The following is a 20034-nucleotide window of genomic DNA, read 5'->3' as shown; positions in this document are numbered from 1 at the left end:
AGTGCGCAGGATCGTCCAAGAAGCGGAAGTCAACGTGTAACGTTTTAACCCAAAGACATGGTTAAGATCCGTTCTCACTAGCACTAACGCCACCTACTAGCGTCATTTACAGCCAGGCAGATAGTTGGTACCCATCCCAGACCTGTGTCAGCAACTGCGTTAGATGTCACCAGTATAATCTCCAGCGACGATAGTCACACTTGGGTGTGCGTTTCTTTTGGAATTGAGTACATATACGTAATTGGTAATACCTAAGCAGCAAAGTATCTATGAGAAATCACATTACGCCTCTGTATCAGATATAACGCCATTTCTCCGTATTTGAAATGTGTCCATGACAACCCGTGTGAGGATTGATCCAACCCTGTCATAAAGTACCAAGTGGCCACAAGTCTCAATGGTGTACCTTGATCCATTCAAAAACTAGTCTCATTAGTTTTAAAACCCATTGGTTAAGATGCTCCACGCCTCTGAATGATTGGTTCTGTGGTGCCCTTTAGAGTTTGATGAGGCGATGTTGCACTGTTTTAGGTTCACCGGGGAGCCAAGGTGTCTTGTGTACGAACAGCAGACAGCACTGATGGCACTTGGTTCCCTGACCCGGAGCTATTATATGTAGAATCTGCAAATGGACGTTGGTCGGCTAGACATATTGGTGTAGTTATGGTTAAGTGTCTGGCAGAAGGAAGGGCTGATTGATCGACTTCATCATCCCTGTGGCTCATCCATGCTCATAATCGGATACTTTGGGCAGTGTCTGATGCATCTTGGTTAACGACTTTGTCTATTGGTTTCTACATGTTGACTTTTCATGTGTTACATGTGCGCATCAGAGCAGGGCAGTTTCATTACGAAATCTTACCACACATATGAGTTGCGTGACCCATTCGTCTGGGAGTCCCAAACGTGCTATATTCCTGTGAGGGGAGGTGAAATTGGGTTACACGTCGCGTCCAAGATATATGCACGTAAATAGCGACGTGCATGTGTGTGTGTGTGTGTGTGTGTGTGTGCGTGCGAGCGTGCGTGCGTGCGTGCGTGCGTGCGTGCGTGCGTGCGTGCGTGCGTGCGTGCGTGCGTGCGTGCGTGCGTGCGTGCGTGCGTGCGTGCGTGCGTGCGTGCGTGCGTGCGTGCGTGTCTGCTTGTACTAGTCCGGACTGATGCCGATTTATAGTGCTAGCTCACTGAGATACCATGCCGCAGTTGAGCATGAACACCCCACTCAGACACAGTATATTGACTCCGAACCGACCAGTCCTTGTTTTAGCCCCTTAAAGCCGGCCGATGTGGATCAAACCCCGGATCTTCCGCTCTCCGGGCGGACCCTCTACCACTACACCACGGAGGCGGTCTATATTCCCGTGAGTTCGAATACAAGATGCGCCCTGATTATGTTCATTGGTCTGTCACCCCCATTTCACCAAAATGACAGCGTCTAAGAACTAACTCACTTCGGGCTTTCCTCTCACATTAAGCGGCGAATCACACGTCACTCGCACACACAATGCGGTAGCAGTTACTAAAAATGTATACTGTTTGTATACAAATCGCACTATTTCTTAGTCGCTACGATTACTCTTTATCCACCAAAACTGGCTCCCACAGGAGATATCGCTTGGGTTTGATCAAGCGATTTATTACTTGCCCGTGAAGAGATCACCCGTTTAATAAACATACAGCTTTATTACACATTGTGTAATACCAAAACGCGTGCTTATGTACTCTCGGAACACGTTTCACGAACAAATATTGAAAGCTCTCAACATCCCCTGGCGTATTCAACGACATTGTATGTGGAGATGATAGATCACTGGGAGGAGCTTATGCACACTCGATGACCCCAGCAACCTTGTTGCTAGGCTGACGTTACATGGCATTGTTTCGCCGATGGATCTTGCAACAAAATTCCACAAATTACGTCATCGGGTATTGTGACGTCATTGTAAACTTTGAGGTGCAAGGCCGGGTTCCACAAGGCGATCGTACGGTAGCGCAACGACAGTCGTTGGTCTAAGTTAAATTATGTGAGTTGTGATAGCCTTAGCGCTACGATAAGTTTGTGGGACGAACGCCTGAATTCTAAAGGTGGACCATTGTATGATATTAAATTCATACGGTTCAACTTTTGACGTGTTTGAAGTATTATTCTGTTAAACTCAATTGGATTATGCCATTAGGATCGTGTAGGTGTCAGCCTATTTCCACTCAACAGTATAATTCTAAAAACATTATAAATGACAAGTAATAAATAAAATACTAAACTCGCTCTCGTGTAAAACCAATTTTATGAAACTCGTGAATAGTTGTGGTATCTGACTCGCTTTCGCTCGTCAGATACCAGAACTATTCACTCGTTTCATAAAATTGGTATTACACGGGAACTCTTTTAGTATTCTATATATCTACATTGTAGATATCGCTGCTATGAAATTGAATCACAATAGTTTGCAGACCATTGTGACGTCATTGTTACCATGACGTCACAATCCAATGGCATCACTAATGGCTCTGCTGCTGAAGCTGTTAGGAGTACTTTTTATATTTAAGACGCTGCTTATTACTGTCTACATTATCGTTGATAAAAGTGGAAAAAATCCTCGACAATCCTCGGAGTTTTTCCACTTTTATCAACTTGTGTTGATATATTTGATATCAAAAGACACAGGGCAGAGATTCTCTATATGCGTACATGTGGCTTTAAGTGTGACAGTTATACGCTTATAGTGACCAGAATGATCAAAGATACATGTAACTTACACTAGTCTATACAAAAAGATCGACAGGGGAGGCTAAAAGAAATGTTGCATTCATGTGACAGCCGGAGAATGATAGGATTACGTAGGATTCGACCACACTGACAATGTGTGAGACAAACTACCTGTGATGACAGAGAGTACGTATCCATATGACGAAGGTCGACATTAAATCATACATTGGTGATTCTAACCTCGACATCTAAAATAAACGAATATCGACATTTTATCCTGTCCCTTGCCCATCCTTTTCTGACAAGCGCAGTTGATAGATTCTTTAGTTATAAGACTAGATGCGAATAGTGATTCGACAAGCACAGAACAACAGGAAAGTATTCAAGAGGGATTAGGGGGTTCTCGAGACATCTCAAACATCATTTGTATTGATTTTCCTCACAGGCCTGTGTTTATCATGGTCCTATCTGCCATTGCAGACTGTTTTATAAGCTGTGATCTGAACTGGGTCAAACAGTGGCCTCACATGTTGGAACCTAGTTCAGGTTGAGAAGTATCCATGTTTGGGTAATAAGAGTATATACACTGGAAGAAGAAAGACAAAGGCTCTCAACAAACAATTTGTATCTTTATCACATGGTGATAGGCTTAAAATATCAGGGTTTAAGGCGTTGTTTGACTGACTAAAGTAACTTTCGAATACAATCCATTATAAACTTCTTTGTTTTATAGAAAAAATGATATTCAGCCATGTTTAGTTACACAAAACCCCAACACAAATCAGGAAAGCCATATTTTTTTAAGCCTATTTGGAACGTTAGCCAGTAGTTTATCGAGCAAGTAGGCATCGTATCGCTGAAAAGAGATTATTAAAAAATAGTTGATCTCAGGTGACCTCATTTCGCATATTTCACGGATCGTGATACCAAGGTTATTGAATTAATTATTCGCATTGAAATTGCTTTTGGGTGCAATTATAAACTAAACATAGTGCATATATCTTTACATCTTTGAACTACTTCTTGATTATTGATGATGTACAACGATACACAGGGCAATTGACAAGACACGGCAATCAAAAATACATTGTTGTTTTTGTGGATGGACAAAAGAGAAGTTAAACATAGTGTATCATGGTATTGAAAAAAAATGAACACGTGTCTAAAAGTGTAAAGGGGAGAAAGTAACATTTATAATATATGCTAGCGTTGACCTTCACAAATACACACTGTCTTTAAGCATTCTGTGGTATAGAAAAATACTGATTATTCCCTTAATAGTGACATAATTATGGAACCATTTACCTGATTTGTCACTTGATAATTGAATTAAATAGCCATTTGTACTTTGAAATTCATACATCAAACTTAACAGCCACCCTTACAAAACATCGCTCATTTCAATCGTCCTTGCAGATGACGCAAATTAGCCATTAAGTGGCAGGTTAACGCAAAAAAATAAAAATAACATGGGTTGTGCAGGCAATCTAAAGGCGTTGTGAATGTAATTGCAATTGATATAAACAGGTTTTTGTCACGACCTGGATAATAAGAAAACCAAAATGCGATCTTTCCATTTTCTTATTGTTAACATTAATCATGAATACATGCAGCATTAAGTCAGACTACTGCAATGTACTTCTGGAAATATTCTTGGACATTGTGGAATAAGGGGGATTTCCACACATGACTAAGCACCCGTTAGAATTGTTCCCCAGCAACCTATACTTGTCATTCGAAGTGATTAATAGATAGGGGTCAGGCTTGGTGGATGGAACGATTGCGTGTCATCGTACCCTGGTGTCGTGGGATGTTGCAGATAATATCAATCATCGGCCTGTCTTGTTTAGACTCGATAATTTAAAAGTCGCCGTCACATCACTGAATGTTGCTGAGTGTGACGTAAAAAAATAATATCAACCAAACAGTTAATGTATGTTCGACGCTATGTACCGCTTTTTCTTCCAGATTCTCTATTTAAGATTCGCCAGGAGTGTGACCTTTGCCTGTAGGATATACGACCCCCCCCCCCCCCACACACACACACATCCACCCCCTACACACACACACACACACACACACACAAGCACGCACGCACGCACGCACACACACACACATTAAGCTATTGCGCTACGTTCATTATCACAGCTGAACTGTTGAATGTTAAAGTCAGTAGTTTGGAAGTCAAAGATCTGAACATGGACAGACACCAGTGAAAGGTTATCAATTTTCTACACACAGTCCAGACAGCGCATTGAACTTATTCCCGGGAGTCACTAATCAAATGACTATGTAGAGAAACATCTCAATGAATACGGCTAGATCGGCATTATCCTTATCGTGGATCTTATAAAAGGACAAGATCGGGTTTGTTGGTTTGGATACGTCTAAGGGTGTAAATGGGCCTATGCCAAAGAATTTTGTATTTATCATTTTCCAAGACGCTACGTTCATTATCACAGCTGAACTGTTGAATGTTAAAGTCAGTAGTTTGGAAGTCAAAGATCTGAACACGGACAGACACCAATGAAAGGTTATCAATTTTCTACACTTTGTAGTACATTTTGTATTTATCATTTTCCAAGACGCCCTCTACATATTCCGGGTCGTACCATGGGTGGACCTCTGTGTCGAAACCACAAGCATTGCGAAGACGGTAATAAAATGATCGAGCTACACCATCATGTCGTTTAAGATACTGTGTTTGTGCCAAAGCTGGGCATCCACTGACAATGTGTTGGACAGTCTCATTAAATTCATTTCATTGTCTACATTTCATATTTACAATTTCAAGCAAAATCACACATTGAAGGTTTCGAGTTGGAAGTGGCTGGTCCTGAGAAGCAAATAGAAAGCCTTTTGTTTAACTTTTCAGGCCAGACGACTTCATCCAAGCGAAGGACTTTGTAAGCCTGCTGATCTTCTCAACACACTGCACATACACTCCATGCAGTGGACTTTAAGATAGCCTCTCCCTTAAAAACTAAGTTTGGGCTGACTTGATATGGCACTTTGCTTGGTTGACACTCATTTCTGTACCGTCCAGCAGTACAGAACCTTAAACAAAATCAACACCGAAATTGAGATTATTTCCCACATCCTTGGCTCGTTTTAGACAACTGTGGAATGCCTTGTTTTCATCATGAGTCTTGACATGCTTCACAAGAGGATCATCAGACAAATAAATGCGTGTAAAAGTGCACAAAAGAATTCTAACATGAAGAGCCCCAACGTCAATCAAACCACGTCCTCCAATAATGATTGATAAATATAAGCGATTGTGGGAAGAGCGAGGGTGGTGGATCTATTGTCTGACATTAGTCTTAATGTGAGGGTGTCAATACCCTGAACTTCCTGTTTCGTCCAATCAACAACGCCAAAAGAATATGAAAGAACGGGCACGGCATAAGTATTTGTGGTTTTTACTTTATTGCGAGCGTTCTGAACTGAATATTTGTACTCTACCCGAAGTTTTTCCTTGATATGGGCATTCTGGAGTTGTCCCCAATCTGACCTTCCACGAGATGGTCAATAACTCCTCCTCCAAGTAAACTGACTGATCCTCCCTCTTCTACCTTGCCACGTTTCAGATGAAGAATAGTGCATTTGTCGAGTACAAAGGACATGCCAATATCATTAGAAAAGGACTCGAGAATTATTATTATTATTATCAGCAGCAGCAGCATCAGCAGCATCAGCAGCAGCAGCAGCAGCAGCATCATTATTGTTACCAGTGATATTATGATTAATATTAATATCAAATGCATAACGTTTAAAACATGTTCATTAATACCATCGGTGTTAACAATGCGTGCTGGTAACAACAGGGCTGTTTCTGGCCCATATTCGCGTTGTAACAATATCCAGTGATATTCTGATTATTTCATATTGATATAAAATACATGAAAGAACACCATTGTGTAGTTATTGCATCTGGTGTTGACAGTACGAGCGAGTAACTAACACATCGACATGGAGGCATCAATTTGAATTCGTGTGCATGTCAGAAACGAATTATCTGGTGCCCTTTTACAGACATTAGCAAGACTTATAACAAGGTCATTGACAAGTGTATTAACTTGGGCTACGAGGTTGGTGGGTTATGTGATAATGGCACAGACAAAATAGTACTCTGTCGCGGGGTGGTGGAAATGATAAGATTAGGCGTGCGTGTCACACTACATTAATTGGGAGAGCTTCCGAGAAACCTTCAACCAAGCCTTGCTCGAAAATCAGGAGTTCACCGTTGACTGAAAATTGGGGATCCTGTGGACAAAACCGTTCGCAGAGAGTCTATTGATGCTGATAGATGACCTCAAGAAGACCACCATGAGCTTACGTTCTTCGGTGTCATGGTAAATGATGGCATGTGTGTTACAATACGACAGCGACGGCGGTAAGGAATTCGGACCCTGTTCAGCAACATATCAATGCATAAAACCTCATGCCCTACCACTTCCTCCCACTTCCTCCCAAGAATTAATCCCATCAAAACAAAAATGGGGATTCACATTTTATTACATGGCTGATTGGTAGGGATCATACCGACATATTTAGTCAATGCTCAAGTTAGTGCAAGCAAATTAAGGTTTCACTTGGAACAAACTACAACCGAGTTTATTTCACCACTGTGCATTTCTTCAAGCCTTTACAACATACTGAAAGTCCCAAACAATTCCAGTTTGGGAAATATGTCTAATCCAATGATTAATATATCTTCCATATTTCAGATCAATCTTTTGTTGAAAAAAGCACGTGTTGTGTTGCAAAATGGCCATATTATGTTTCTAAAAACATATTCACAACTACATAGAATTGTGGTAAAAAAAATTCTGTTCAATTTGTTCCGAGTTGAGTAAAATGGTCTCGATTGCCTGGACTAATTCTGTATGGCACAGACTTGATTATTTAGAAGCCGCTGCGATATGGCTGTATTGTTGCCGACTGACGTAACACACTGATTAATTCCGTCCTATCAAATCGCCCTTTCAACCACCGAAATCCACCAAAACGTTGATACCCATCCTACTGCCGTACAAAACCCTTGCACACGCCCGAAACAGTATCTGTGGTCTTATGTGACTTAAATGGAAGATGAATCAAATTATGACTGATGAAAACGGACACGACCCACACAGGCTGCTCACACAGCTTTGAAACCCAACATCAGTTCGTCCTTCAGGAGAATTACCAATTTGCTTATCGATAAACATTGCACAAATTCATATGTAACAACACAAATCAAGATAAGCGATAATTTCTATCCCTTAATTGAAGAAGGATGATTAATGTCAATACATTATCAGAATAATAAAAAATAATAATCAATTTACAATGGCTAAATCAAATGTTGTAACTACAGATGTCAGTACAATTCAAACATAGTGACCATGAGTCACTAGGAACAACGCTTCACGATAGGAATCCTCGCTTCGTGCCAGCGCCCCCTGGAGAAACCAGGCTCTTTCTAGACGAGTTCCAGATCACGTCGACTGACTGGGGGTTGGCCACAGTAGAATTTGGAACCCTTTCAGGGAGAACACGAGTGTTATATGATAAGATTCGGAAAGGACAACATTGGAGTCGACCAAGGAGATTATGGAGCCCTTCAGGCACTAGATATATCACTTCTATCGATTTTTTAGGGGATATCCTCAATCAACGACAAAGCTAAGAGTCATTGTTTGCAAAAACCTATCAGCTGTTCATTTTAACAAGGAAGGTGCGCCTTGATAAGAACTTTTACGCACACACAAGGAAAGGTCAATTGTGGAATGTTATTTGACTTCTTGATGAACACTGTGTTTTATCGAGTTGACTACGAAGCCAAAGTTGTTGATTCCTTCAACAAAATAAATGTAAGCTGGTGGTTTGTGGAGGCCGCGTTGCCCCTACCTACAGTTACAGAGGACAACGTGCGCTGTTCCTTTCAACACATGAAGTGACACATGGAAACTGCAGTTATAAGTAAACTTTAAGAGTAGTACATAATGGTCACTCAAACAGCCATGCCTCACATTGTAACAGTTCTTCTGATCCTTTGCTACTTGGCAAGCCATCAGTTCAATCATGAACTACATGCCTTTGCAACATGAATAGTGACAATAATGATATATCTAAGTACTGATATATAAGAATTACACAATCAGGTGGAAAAGGTACATGGGAAGATGATACAGGAGGTTTAGTCCTTAATTAGAATTAATAGCGTTAGCGTGGTCACATGTGTACCCTTAGTTGATGAGGCTATGTTTCACACCTTGGTCAGGAATAAGGATTATTATTATTATCATTATTATTATTATTGTTATTGTTATTGTTAGATGTATGATAACTGTTAGTACTGCTATGAAAAAATAATAGTTATTGCTTGAGACCTAAAGGATGCATACAGTTTTAATGATACATAAATGTTTTAAATACTTAAGAGTAAAATAACCAAAGATTCTGACAAAGGAAATAACCATTACAAACGATTGAAGGTGACACTAAGTGGAAACATATTTAGTACCTAACTGATGGATAATATTTCGATAATAGTTTCACAACAGTTATTTCTGAGGTGATTTTGCCCCAAGCTTCAGTGTTTTCACTTACAACAGGTCAATATTAACCTTAATCTTCTTCAGTAGTTACGATTAGTGATATAGATTAGTGTTTGATATAGAGTTGATGCCTCGTGTCACGATCCATAGTACACTGTTTTAAAACTTTTGAATATAAACATCCATCACTACATCTGATATTCCAAAATACACCTTCTTTGAAAAGACTGGTGGGTATGCATTCAGAACTTGTTCATATCCCTATGACAAACAATAATCTGAGCTACATCCCTTAATTCCTGGACAAAAAACAACAAAAACGACAATAACAACTATCATCATCATCAGCAGCAGCAGCAGCAGCAGAAGCAAAATAGTATTTACAATGGCCAAGATTAAAACAAATTGCGACCCGTGAAGGTTCCCGTTAGAATAGGTCTTAAGCAACCCATGCCTATCATAACAGGCGACACTGCTTGTCGTAAGAGGCGACAAACGGGATCGGTACGGCCAGGCTCGCTGACTTGGTTGATGCATGTCATCGTATACCAATTGCCTAGATCGATTCCCATGATATCAGTCACTGGATTTTCTGGTCAACACTCAATTATTTACAGACCGCCGCCACATAGCTTGAATATTGCTGAGTGCGGCGTTAAACAACCAACAAGCAAGCAAGCATACACTAGTGCATGCTGAAAGCTCGACTACATACCACGGTCAGTGGATCAGAGTACGCTCGAGTGTCATTCTCAGATCCCTATTCAATGTACAACATCCCTAGTAGTCACTATGCAGAAGGTGTGGTGTCAGTATTAGTCATTACCATGTGGAATGCGTATTTTACGAGGTAAAGTAGTGTTGTTATGCTTTAACTATAGCATACAGCTGCTACAATGGCTTCTCTTAAATGAGTTTTTTTTCTCGGTAAATGGTTTGAATTGCAGAATTTCTGCCACGTTTACTCACACCACACCACAAATGCTCAGAATTATATCAATGTATCACTGAATATTAGTAATGACACCAGGTTTTCGAAAAGGGTAATCATGTCCTATCCAGGTAACACCCGCCATCCTGACAAATTTCATGACAAGGTGTTATTTGTTTCCTAATGTCGCAATTAGCAATGCTCCTGGCACGGCCTTTACACAATCGAGTCTGGACTCATGAGTCGCTCCACGTCATGCTATCAATATATTTAACAAGCCTGACCACCAGATCAACAAAAGTAAGTGCCAGTGTGTACGGAAGTGTGACCTCCTAATGGAGGTGAAGCGACATGTCACTTGTAGTAAACTTTATACATACAGTGCATGTAGAGGTATATTAATCAAGACATAAGGACATGCGAATGTATGTTTATCTTGCATACGTCACATTTAAGTCAGCTGTTGAGGTTTGTAATATATATTTGTGAAAACTGATATGCCCAATCAAGACGTGACTTGACGTGACATTGATGAAGCATTTACAAGTCAGTAAAAGTGTACTTTTCTCCCAATGTAAAATGTACTTGCAAGATGTTCTCGGTTTGAAAGTGTGTGGTGAAGACCGGGCTATAGATATGTAAATTAGTAATCACGCTCTTGCTCAATTGTCTGTGATGTGTACAGCACATAGGGGGAATTAAAGAGGTTGTTCAATGGCTGGCTGAAAACCGGCATTCAATTTATCCAGTATGTTGTGTATTCAGTATGTTGTGACATACTGGCAATAGGGCTTGTGTTAAAGCGTGTCTCTTAAATTTCAAAACATAGGACTGACATTTTCAGTTTGAGTCACCAACTACCAAGGCACAAGAGAATATGACCGTAATTTCGAATTAATGACAAATGTATTTTTCCGTTGCAGATTTAGACGTTTTAACAGTTTATTACATTTTATCTAAATTCAATTGTAGTGTATGAAAGGAAACTATTTACATTGAAACATTTCCAGGAAGTACATTGACCCAAATATCCACTGAACAGTTCAGCGGAGTAATATGGACATAGAAAGTAGAAACTGTCATTGGTTTGTGTTTGATATTATAATCTAAATGTCACAGAGTAAAGCGGATATTCTCGAACTGACGGCTTAAAATGTGACAGGCCAGTAGCATAGTAGAAAGTGATTTCCTGTTTTGACTAACAAAAGCGTTTCCTCAGATATTTGGTGTCAGTTTGGAGTGACAGATGCTAGGAGGCAAACACCAAGACTAAATACCACATCCATTTACCTGCAACTGCACATAATTCCCGCCCTAAAAGAATTATTGATTTTCTTTAAATCTTCACTGAAAAGGAACCTGCTGCGAGTATTCACTTCCGGTTTATCGCAAAAACCGGAAATGGAGGGCGCCTAATATTAAAAAAAGTGAGGTTTAATGTTGCATCTTATGTAAACGGTTTGCGTCACTGAGACACTAACATACGGTGCTTTTAAAGCTAAACAGGCTTAGGGTAGTATTAATGTAATCACAATTAACCTTTGAACCTGCTACGAAGCTTTATTCTCAAGTGGCGCCAAGTGTTGGTGTATGCATATGTAGGTATGTCTAGAGGTAAATATAGAATACTAATCGAGCTCCCGTGTAATACCAATTTTATGAAACGAGTGAATAGTTGTGGCATTTGACGAGCTTCACGAGTTTCATAGAATTGGTTTTACACGGGAGCGAGTTTAGTATTTTATTTATTACTTTATTTATACCATTTATAACGTTTTTAGAATTATCCTGTTGAGTATGAATAGGCTGACAGGTACACGATCCACGGCATAGTCCAATTGAGTTTAACAGAATAATACTTCAAACACGTCAAAAGTTGAAACGTATGAATTTAATACCATACAACGGTCCACCTTTAGAATTCACAAACTTATCGTAGGGCTAAGACTATCGCAACTCACATACTTTAACAGACCAACAACTGTCGTTGCGCTACAATACGATCGCCTTGTGGAACGGGCCTTGCACCTCAAAGTTTACAATAACGTCACAATACCCGATGACGTAATCTGTGGAATTTTGTTCCAAGATCAATCGGCGAAACAATGCCATGTGACGTCAGTCTAGTAACAAGGTTGCTGGGGTCATCGAGTGTGCATAAGCTCCTCTCAGTGATCTATCATCTCCACACGCAATGTCGTTGAATAAGCCAAGGGATGTTGAGAGCTTTCAATATTTGTTCGTGAAACGTGTTCCGAGAGTACAAAAGCACGCGTTTTGGTATTACACAATGTGTAATACAGCTGTATGTTTATTAAACGGGTGATCTCTTCACGGGCAAGTAATAAAGCTGTAATAGTCGATGTGTTAGACACTGTTTGATTATATGACGGGCCGTGAAATACACACCCTGTTGGATTACATCGCTAGGGGGCACGAACACGGTATGTAATCTAATCAATTAAAAATATGTCAAGTCAAGACGGACTTCTTCCATTTTAAGCGTCAATGCAGTTGCCAATGATACAAGTGAGCCTATTTCCTAATTCTGTCAAGAAAGATACTCCAGAGAAGCTTCTTAACGGGAAAAACAAGTCTAAAGTAAAAGGATCTCGAAGTCACATTATACAGATGTCAACGTAATTGCCATCGCCTTAATCATGTCTGCTGACAAAGAAGGAGCATTAGAGAAGGATTATGCGCTTGACCATGTGGTACCAATATAGGCATCTTTTATGGCGTCTGTTCATTCCTTAAGTAAAAGATTTCAGGGGCATTATTTGGTGTCGTGGAACAATTAATCTAATTTGCTGTACTTCGTAGTGATAGCCGAACCACGATACAGAGTTAACTGTGGATGTTTAATCGTGATGCAATGTTTTAAATATAAATATGGAAAAGATGACTGTTTCTGCTTTTTAAATGTTTTATTGAAAATACAGACTTTTACAGAATTTTGGGAAAAAGAACTGTAATTGTCAATATATACACACTATTGCTCACATCTAGTCACCTCTCGCCGCGGTAAACTTCAAAAACCACAGCATGGTTGCAGCGTAACAGCGATACGATTATGGGATTAATAGGGTACGATCAAGGCACATATTCGGAATTATCGCTGTACGTTACGGAATTACTTGGTCTCTCAAAATATTTGCTGAAATTCTGTTAAGAAAGAGGTAAGTACTTTAGTGCATAAGGGTAGGTGCCTTTGCGCAATAGGCTAAAAAAAACTGTAAAAAAAGAGAGTTGTTGTTCTCTGTGTAGACAATCTCTCACACAAGTCCCAATAAGCTGCTTCGTCATTGTCGCGAGATGTTATTGTACAAAAATGAAATATGGCATAGATAGTCTTAACTAGCGCAAATGTGCGATGCATAAAACCAATGTGTTATTAGGGTTTGAGAAATTCAAAGGAAGGTGCAGGCAATATCCCTTTAAATTATATTTCAACCGTTCACATTTGAGATCTTACAAATAAAGTTTGAGAAGAGTAATAAAACCATACAGATACAATAAATCGAAAACGTGTTTCTGTATGTACCACTAATACTTCAGGTAAATACACAATTACACGGACAAATACGTCACAAGGGACACAGTCACTACTTTGTTAATCTATTATCAGTGCATATTCAAATAATGAGAATAAACCTCAGTAAAACTAGAATAAGCCTGTCCCCAATAAGTAGGCATGCCGACAAGCTTGAACATCAACAAGCAGGGCCATCAACGTGTAGGTATATAAACGATCAGGACGATCAACATGTAGGCACATCAGCAAGTAGACACATCAACAAGTAGACACACCAACAAGTAGGCATATCAATAAGTTGACACAGCAACGAGAAGAAACATCAACGAACAGATACATCAATAAGTAAACACACCAACGAGTAGACACATCAACGGGTAGATACATCAAAGAGTAGACACATCAACAGGAAGACACATCGGCAAGTAGACACATCAACAAGTGGACACATTAACGAGTAGACACATCAACAAGTGGACACATTAACGAGTAGACACATCAACGAGTAGACACATCAACAAGTAGACACACCAACAAGTAGGCATATCAATAAGTTGACACAGCAACGAGAAGAAACATCAACGAACAGATACATCAATAAGTAAACACACCAACGAGTAGACACATCAACGGGTATATACATCAAAGAGTAGACACACCAACGGGAAGACACAACAACAAGAAGACACATCAACAAGGAGATACTTCAACGAGAAAACACGTCAACGAGTCGACACATCAACGAGTAGACACATCAACAAGTAGACACATCAACGGGAAGACACAACAACAAGAAGACACATCAACAAGGAGATACTTCAACGAGAAAACACGTCAAAGAGTAGACACATCAAAGAGTAGACACATCAACGGGAAGACACAACAACAAGAAGACACATCAACAAGGAGACACTTCAACGAGAAAACACGTCAAAGAGTCGACACATCAACGAGTAGACACATCAACAAGTAGACACATCAGCAAGTAGACACATCAACGAGAAGACACATCGGCAAGTAGACACATCAACGAGAAGACACATCAACAAGTAGACACATCAACAAGTAGACACATTAACAAGTAGACACATTAACGAGTAGACACATCAACGAGTAGACACATCAACAAGTAGACACATCAACAAGTAGACACATTAACGAGTAGACACATCAACGAGTAGACACATCAACAAGTAGACACATCAACAAGTAGACACATTAACGAGTAGACACATCAACGAGTAGACACATCAACAAGTAGACACATTAACGAGTAGACACATCAACAAGTAGACACATTAACGAGTAGACACATCAACGAGTAGACACATCAACAAGTAGTCACATCAGCAAGTAGACACATCAACGAGAAGACACATCAACGAGAGGACACATCGGCAAGTAGACACATCAACGAGTAGACAAATCAACAAGTAGACACATCAACAAGTAGACACATTAACGAGTAGACACATCAACAAGTAGACACATCAACAAGTAGACACATTAACGAGTAGACACATCAACAAGTAGACACATTAACGAGTAGACACATCAACGAGTAGACACATTAACAAGTAGACACATCAACGAGTAGACATATCAGCAAGTAGACACATCAACGAGTAGACACATCAACAACTAGACACACCAATGAGTAGACACATCAAAGACTAGGCACATCAACAAGTGGATATACATCAGCGAGCAGACACATCAAAGATAGGGAACATGAACTTCGTCAAGGAGGAAATGAATTCCCGTTCAATGTCTAAAGCACAACAGTAAAAGTCAGAAGATTATAGTTGAAAGCAATACACAGAGCTGTAACGACAAATGTCCATTTGAACAATAAGTGGGTATCGACGAGGGATTGTAAAATCGTGTGAGGGATACTGCGATTAACAGGACACGATTCTACCGAACGAGACCCGCGTAGGACTGTAAAGTAATAAATTACATCTATTGCTTTCCCAGACTCTTAATGGGAACTCGGCGGACCATACACCAATAATTTGGGAGAAAAATCAGTGAAAGAACTCATACTGTAATTTTATTAAGCAACATTCAGTCCCTCGTCAGTTACTTCCCTTGGACATTTTATGGGATTAAGAATATATAGAAAACCCCGTGTTCTGCGTGTTCTACGGGTCCTGTGTACGTTCGTAATGTTCGACACGATTGTCGTTTCGGGTCTGCAGCAGTTATCTCGCTCGTCATAAAATATACAATGAAGACTGTTGTGAGCAATATCCTTCCCATGGCTATCGAGATATTTGTTTCTTTAATCATTGACAAATCAAGTCTATTCTTGCTCGTAATTTAACTAACGTCAGTCGTGAAAGTGATACATACAAAACAAACTAAATGTGTTCGGTTTGACCAATATTGGGTCTGTTGTCTGAAATGCCCAATCGGTTTGGAGAAATATCGACTGAGTAAAGAATAACTTTTTAGTCTCACAGTCTTGTTCACACATGGGGTCATAACGTTCAGTACTAATTACAAGATATACTTTAATTTATTGCATATCCGACCAATTTAGTGCATATCGCTATCGGCTCCACGTCTCTACTGCTCCAAGGCCCCACGTTGCCAAGGTCCTTGACTCAAGGGCTCCCATGCTCCACAGAGTCACGGATCCACTGCTCCTTGTGACGCTCTTTGATGTCAGATGCATGACATACGTGGCGCAAACGTGCCAATCGGTGGTTCTATGTCTACTCAACGCGAGTAAGGGAAATACATGTACACCAATACACTGACAACATTGTATGTTGGTCGATTGATGCACGAACATGAACAACAAACCGGGGTATGATTATATTGATGAGTCTTTCTTCGCCAGGAAAAAAACAACGAAGTCTTCTTCTGATGGGAGGGAAGTACAATGTGTCGAGGCTCCAGCAAAATCAATTTAAGTAAACTTAAGAAAAATGTATTCTTTTAATTGTGTTTATTGATATCATTGATACATGAACTTAAAGATATCATTGAAACATGAACTTAAAAGAGAAATGTATTCTTTTAATTGCGTTTATTGATATCATTGATACATGATCTTAAAGAAAAATGTATTCTTTCAATTGTGTTTATTGATATCATTGATACATGAACCTTAAAAAATGTATTCTTTTAATTAGTTTTCATTTGTTTGACTTGTATTGATACCACCAGTTTTGACGGTGCGTGTGTGATCAATGCGAGCAAAGTGGTGTCTAAACTGGTGGTCCCTTTTTCAGAGGCATGTCAATTTTAGGATATCTTACTGTCAAGAGACATTATTTTCAATTAAACAAGACTATTACTGATGTCAGCCTCCTTAAAATCGCCTACCGTATTACGATCCATATTACATATTGCAAATTTACTTTCTTGATAAGGAAAAGCTAATAGCGACAGTGAACGATTTGAAACATGCGCAATAGGACGGATATGAGTTGGAAGAAAATTATCTTTTTAATACCATTTTATGCTTCCGTAATACACTAATAACCTTTAAATTCATCTAGTAATTTAAGTGTTAGCCTGGAAACGATGTTATCCCGCCTTTGTCAAGGCCGGGTTAGTTTGGAAAATGCCCAGACCACCAGAAGCTATGTGATTATTCCAAAAAGATATTTCATGTCGCTTTTTAACAACTAAACCAATGTCATTAAGCAGAAAAAACCTCTCGAGTTTCATCTAATAGAGATAACCAAATATGACCCTGGGTCATCGCAAGTTTATAATGTCCTTCCCCGAATTATATTTCATTAACCGATCATATTAATGTAGTTCAGCTATGGGAAGAATCATATGCAAATGGAGGTGTTACTTTTTCAGGATGCATCAGCACATAAAATAGTCGGGTTTCGTATCCTTAAAACACTGTATTTAGCATCAGGTCCTAAAAGAAATATAACGATTCAAGACACTAATCCGTCTCTAGCCTGGCTTGTGGCGCAAACATCAAAAACCATGGTAGCAAATGGCCGGAAAGACAGGTGTGCATCCGCGAACAGGAAAGAAGTGTCGTTGTCATTGTGATGCCGTCTATTATAGCGCTAAAGAGATTTGCTGCTGAAATGCAATGTCCATAACATGTCCATAGCATAGGTACAACATAGGTACATACGTGTGTCTAGCAATATTCAATTCATATCTTGGCGGGGGACGCCGGAACTTGGCTTCTCACATTGTTTGGAAACGATTCCAGGTTTTCGTTGTGACGAGAGAAAACGTCAACAAATTGGCTGCCCCACAGATCCTTAAATGTTTTACTGTTTGCTTTTGATCAGTTTTAATGCGAAATTGTACGTATATATCTTTGTAAATGCTGCGTACGTAAACCATCTGTTCTGAGATACTTCAACGCTGCCATTGTTTCCGTTAAGAGCGGACTTTATAAAAGACACCAACTTTTCTAAACATATAACACACATAAGCCTGCAGAAGGCAAAGGGTTGACATGCATGCATCCCACTGGGTTCTATATAATTTGAAGACATTATGAAAAAGTGTCCAAAAACAAAAATGATCGTAAGTTGCCGTGAGTTTATACCATCACGAGAGAGTATTGTTTTACGCCGTTTTAGCAATATTACAGCAATGTAACGGCGGTGGACACTAGAAATGGTCTTCACACTCATGGGGAATCGAAACCGGGCCTTCGGCATGACGAGCAAACACATTAACAACTAGGTTACCCTACCGCCCCTATACGCTTAAACCTCAGGTTAAATCACACACTTAAACGTGCCTCTGTGACAAGAAAAGAAACATTAAGTCAGTTGGAAGCACAATTCCATAAACGTTGACATTCACGAGAGGACGACTAATGTGCAGCGTTATACCCCTTAGTCGTGCCGGGATCCGCTGATAATAGTTTTAAATCTAAATATATCAGTATCAGACGTAGTTAAAGCATACGAACTACTTGAGCTTCCAACCAACACTAAACAGTCAAGGCCGTTATAAACATGTAATTGAACATATTGTTCAAAGCTGCGTTCAACCCAAATTCACTCACTGCAAAATGATTACTGTAATACAGCAATGATAATATCATGTGTTTTTTTACGAACAGATTGAACAGTAAGTACATGTCGTGTGTCCACTAAATTGAATGAAAAGTGATTTGTGAAGTTTGTTATATGAAACAAACAAGAAACACGTAACTTAACTCAAATAAAACAAATATTGAATGCACAATTGACAATTTTGAATGTATTCATGGATAAAATTGATGTGAAAACGTGAACATTACCTGATCCATCTGGACGTGTACAATTTCCATCGGGTTGAGGAGGCGAATAGGTAGTTTCACATAGGCAATCCCATTTGTCATGCCAGTTGAGACATTTGCTATCGCCTCTGCATTCCGAAGAACACTTATTTTCAGCGACCAAATCTGAAACATATGCGTCGTTAAGTTAAATGTGTTTCTATATTTACTTATCAATACACAGACAATCAACGTCGATCGATGCAGAAACATAACAAACAAACTGATGAGGAAGGGGAAGTTGTTCTGCCCGGAAATGTCATCTATAGATCTGCTAGAGGTACAATGTGTCTAGGCTCCAGCAAGAACAATTAAGGAGTCTTAAGAAATGTATTCTTTTAATGATGTTTATTGATATCACCATTGATCATATCATGCCAGTTTTGATGCTGTTTTGTGATGAACACGATCAAAGTGGCATCTAAACTAGTGATGCCTTCCTTTGTAAGCATCATAGCCCATCTTGCCAAATGCAACGGTAGTTGACATTATTATCAAATAAAAAAGACTATTGCTGATATCAGTCTTTTCAAATTGCTGACCGTATCACGACCTCGAAATATACAAACTGCACATTTGCCTCCTTGATTTTAACATTCAGTAACAATAATTGTAAATGACAAATAGCGAGTTGGAACAGGATATAGAAGGGATATTGGTTGGAAGAAAATTTGAAATCCAATTTGCCGTGCCATCTAAGACTATTGGTATCACCTTTACACACAGTTCAACACTTGTTATTATCGTCCGAATCTGAAAGACACCCCTCGTTAAGTCTTTTTGTGTTTATGTATTTGTTTATCGGCATTGAAAATACGAAATGAGTGATAATTTTACCATTGCACGCTCTTGTGTATGAAATCAGTTTACGACACGGACATGATGACTCGAGATATATTCATTACAGTATTAATGTAATCATTCACATATGCGAAGAGAACATTAATGATACAGCAAGAACAAGGTTTCATTCACAATACATATTCCATTACATGTTGGGGTTTTGAATCACATATTTCAACCAATCAGACTGAGGCACACGATGCAATT

At 39.5% G+C, this 20034-nt stretch overlaps 1 protein-coding gene across 1 annotated transcript in view; it reads right to left on the bottom strand.

Annotated features, from left to right (window-relative positions):
* Nucleotides 1–20034, bottom strand: part of LOC139463795 (BDNF/NT-3 growth factors receptor-like) — a 68179-nt gene that overhangs the window by 22469 nt on the left and 25676 nt on the right. The window contains exon 2 of the mRNA XM_071245109.1: nt 18967–19110. Coding sequence (XP_071101210.1) covers nt 18967–19110 — 144 coding nt within the window. The remainder of the gene's footprint in view (nt 1–18966; nt 19111–20034) is intronic.

Source organism: Haliotis cracherodii, unplaced genomic scaffold (genome assembly GCF_022045235.1).
Source record: "Haliotis cracherodii isolate W230 unplaced genomic scaffold, xgHalCrac1.p SCAF_16, whole genome shotgun sequence".
Classification (NCBI taxonomy): domain Eukaryota; kingdom Metazoa; phylum Mollusca; class Gastropoda; order Lepetellida; family Haliotidae; genus Haliotis; species Haliotis cracherodii.
The sequence above is the reverse complement of the archived record's forward strand: the minus strand, read 5'-3'. Positions and strand labels throughout refer to the sequence as shown.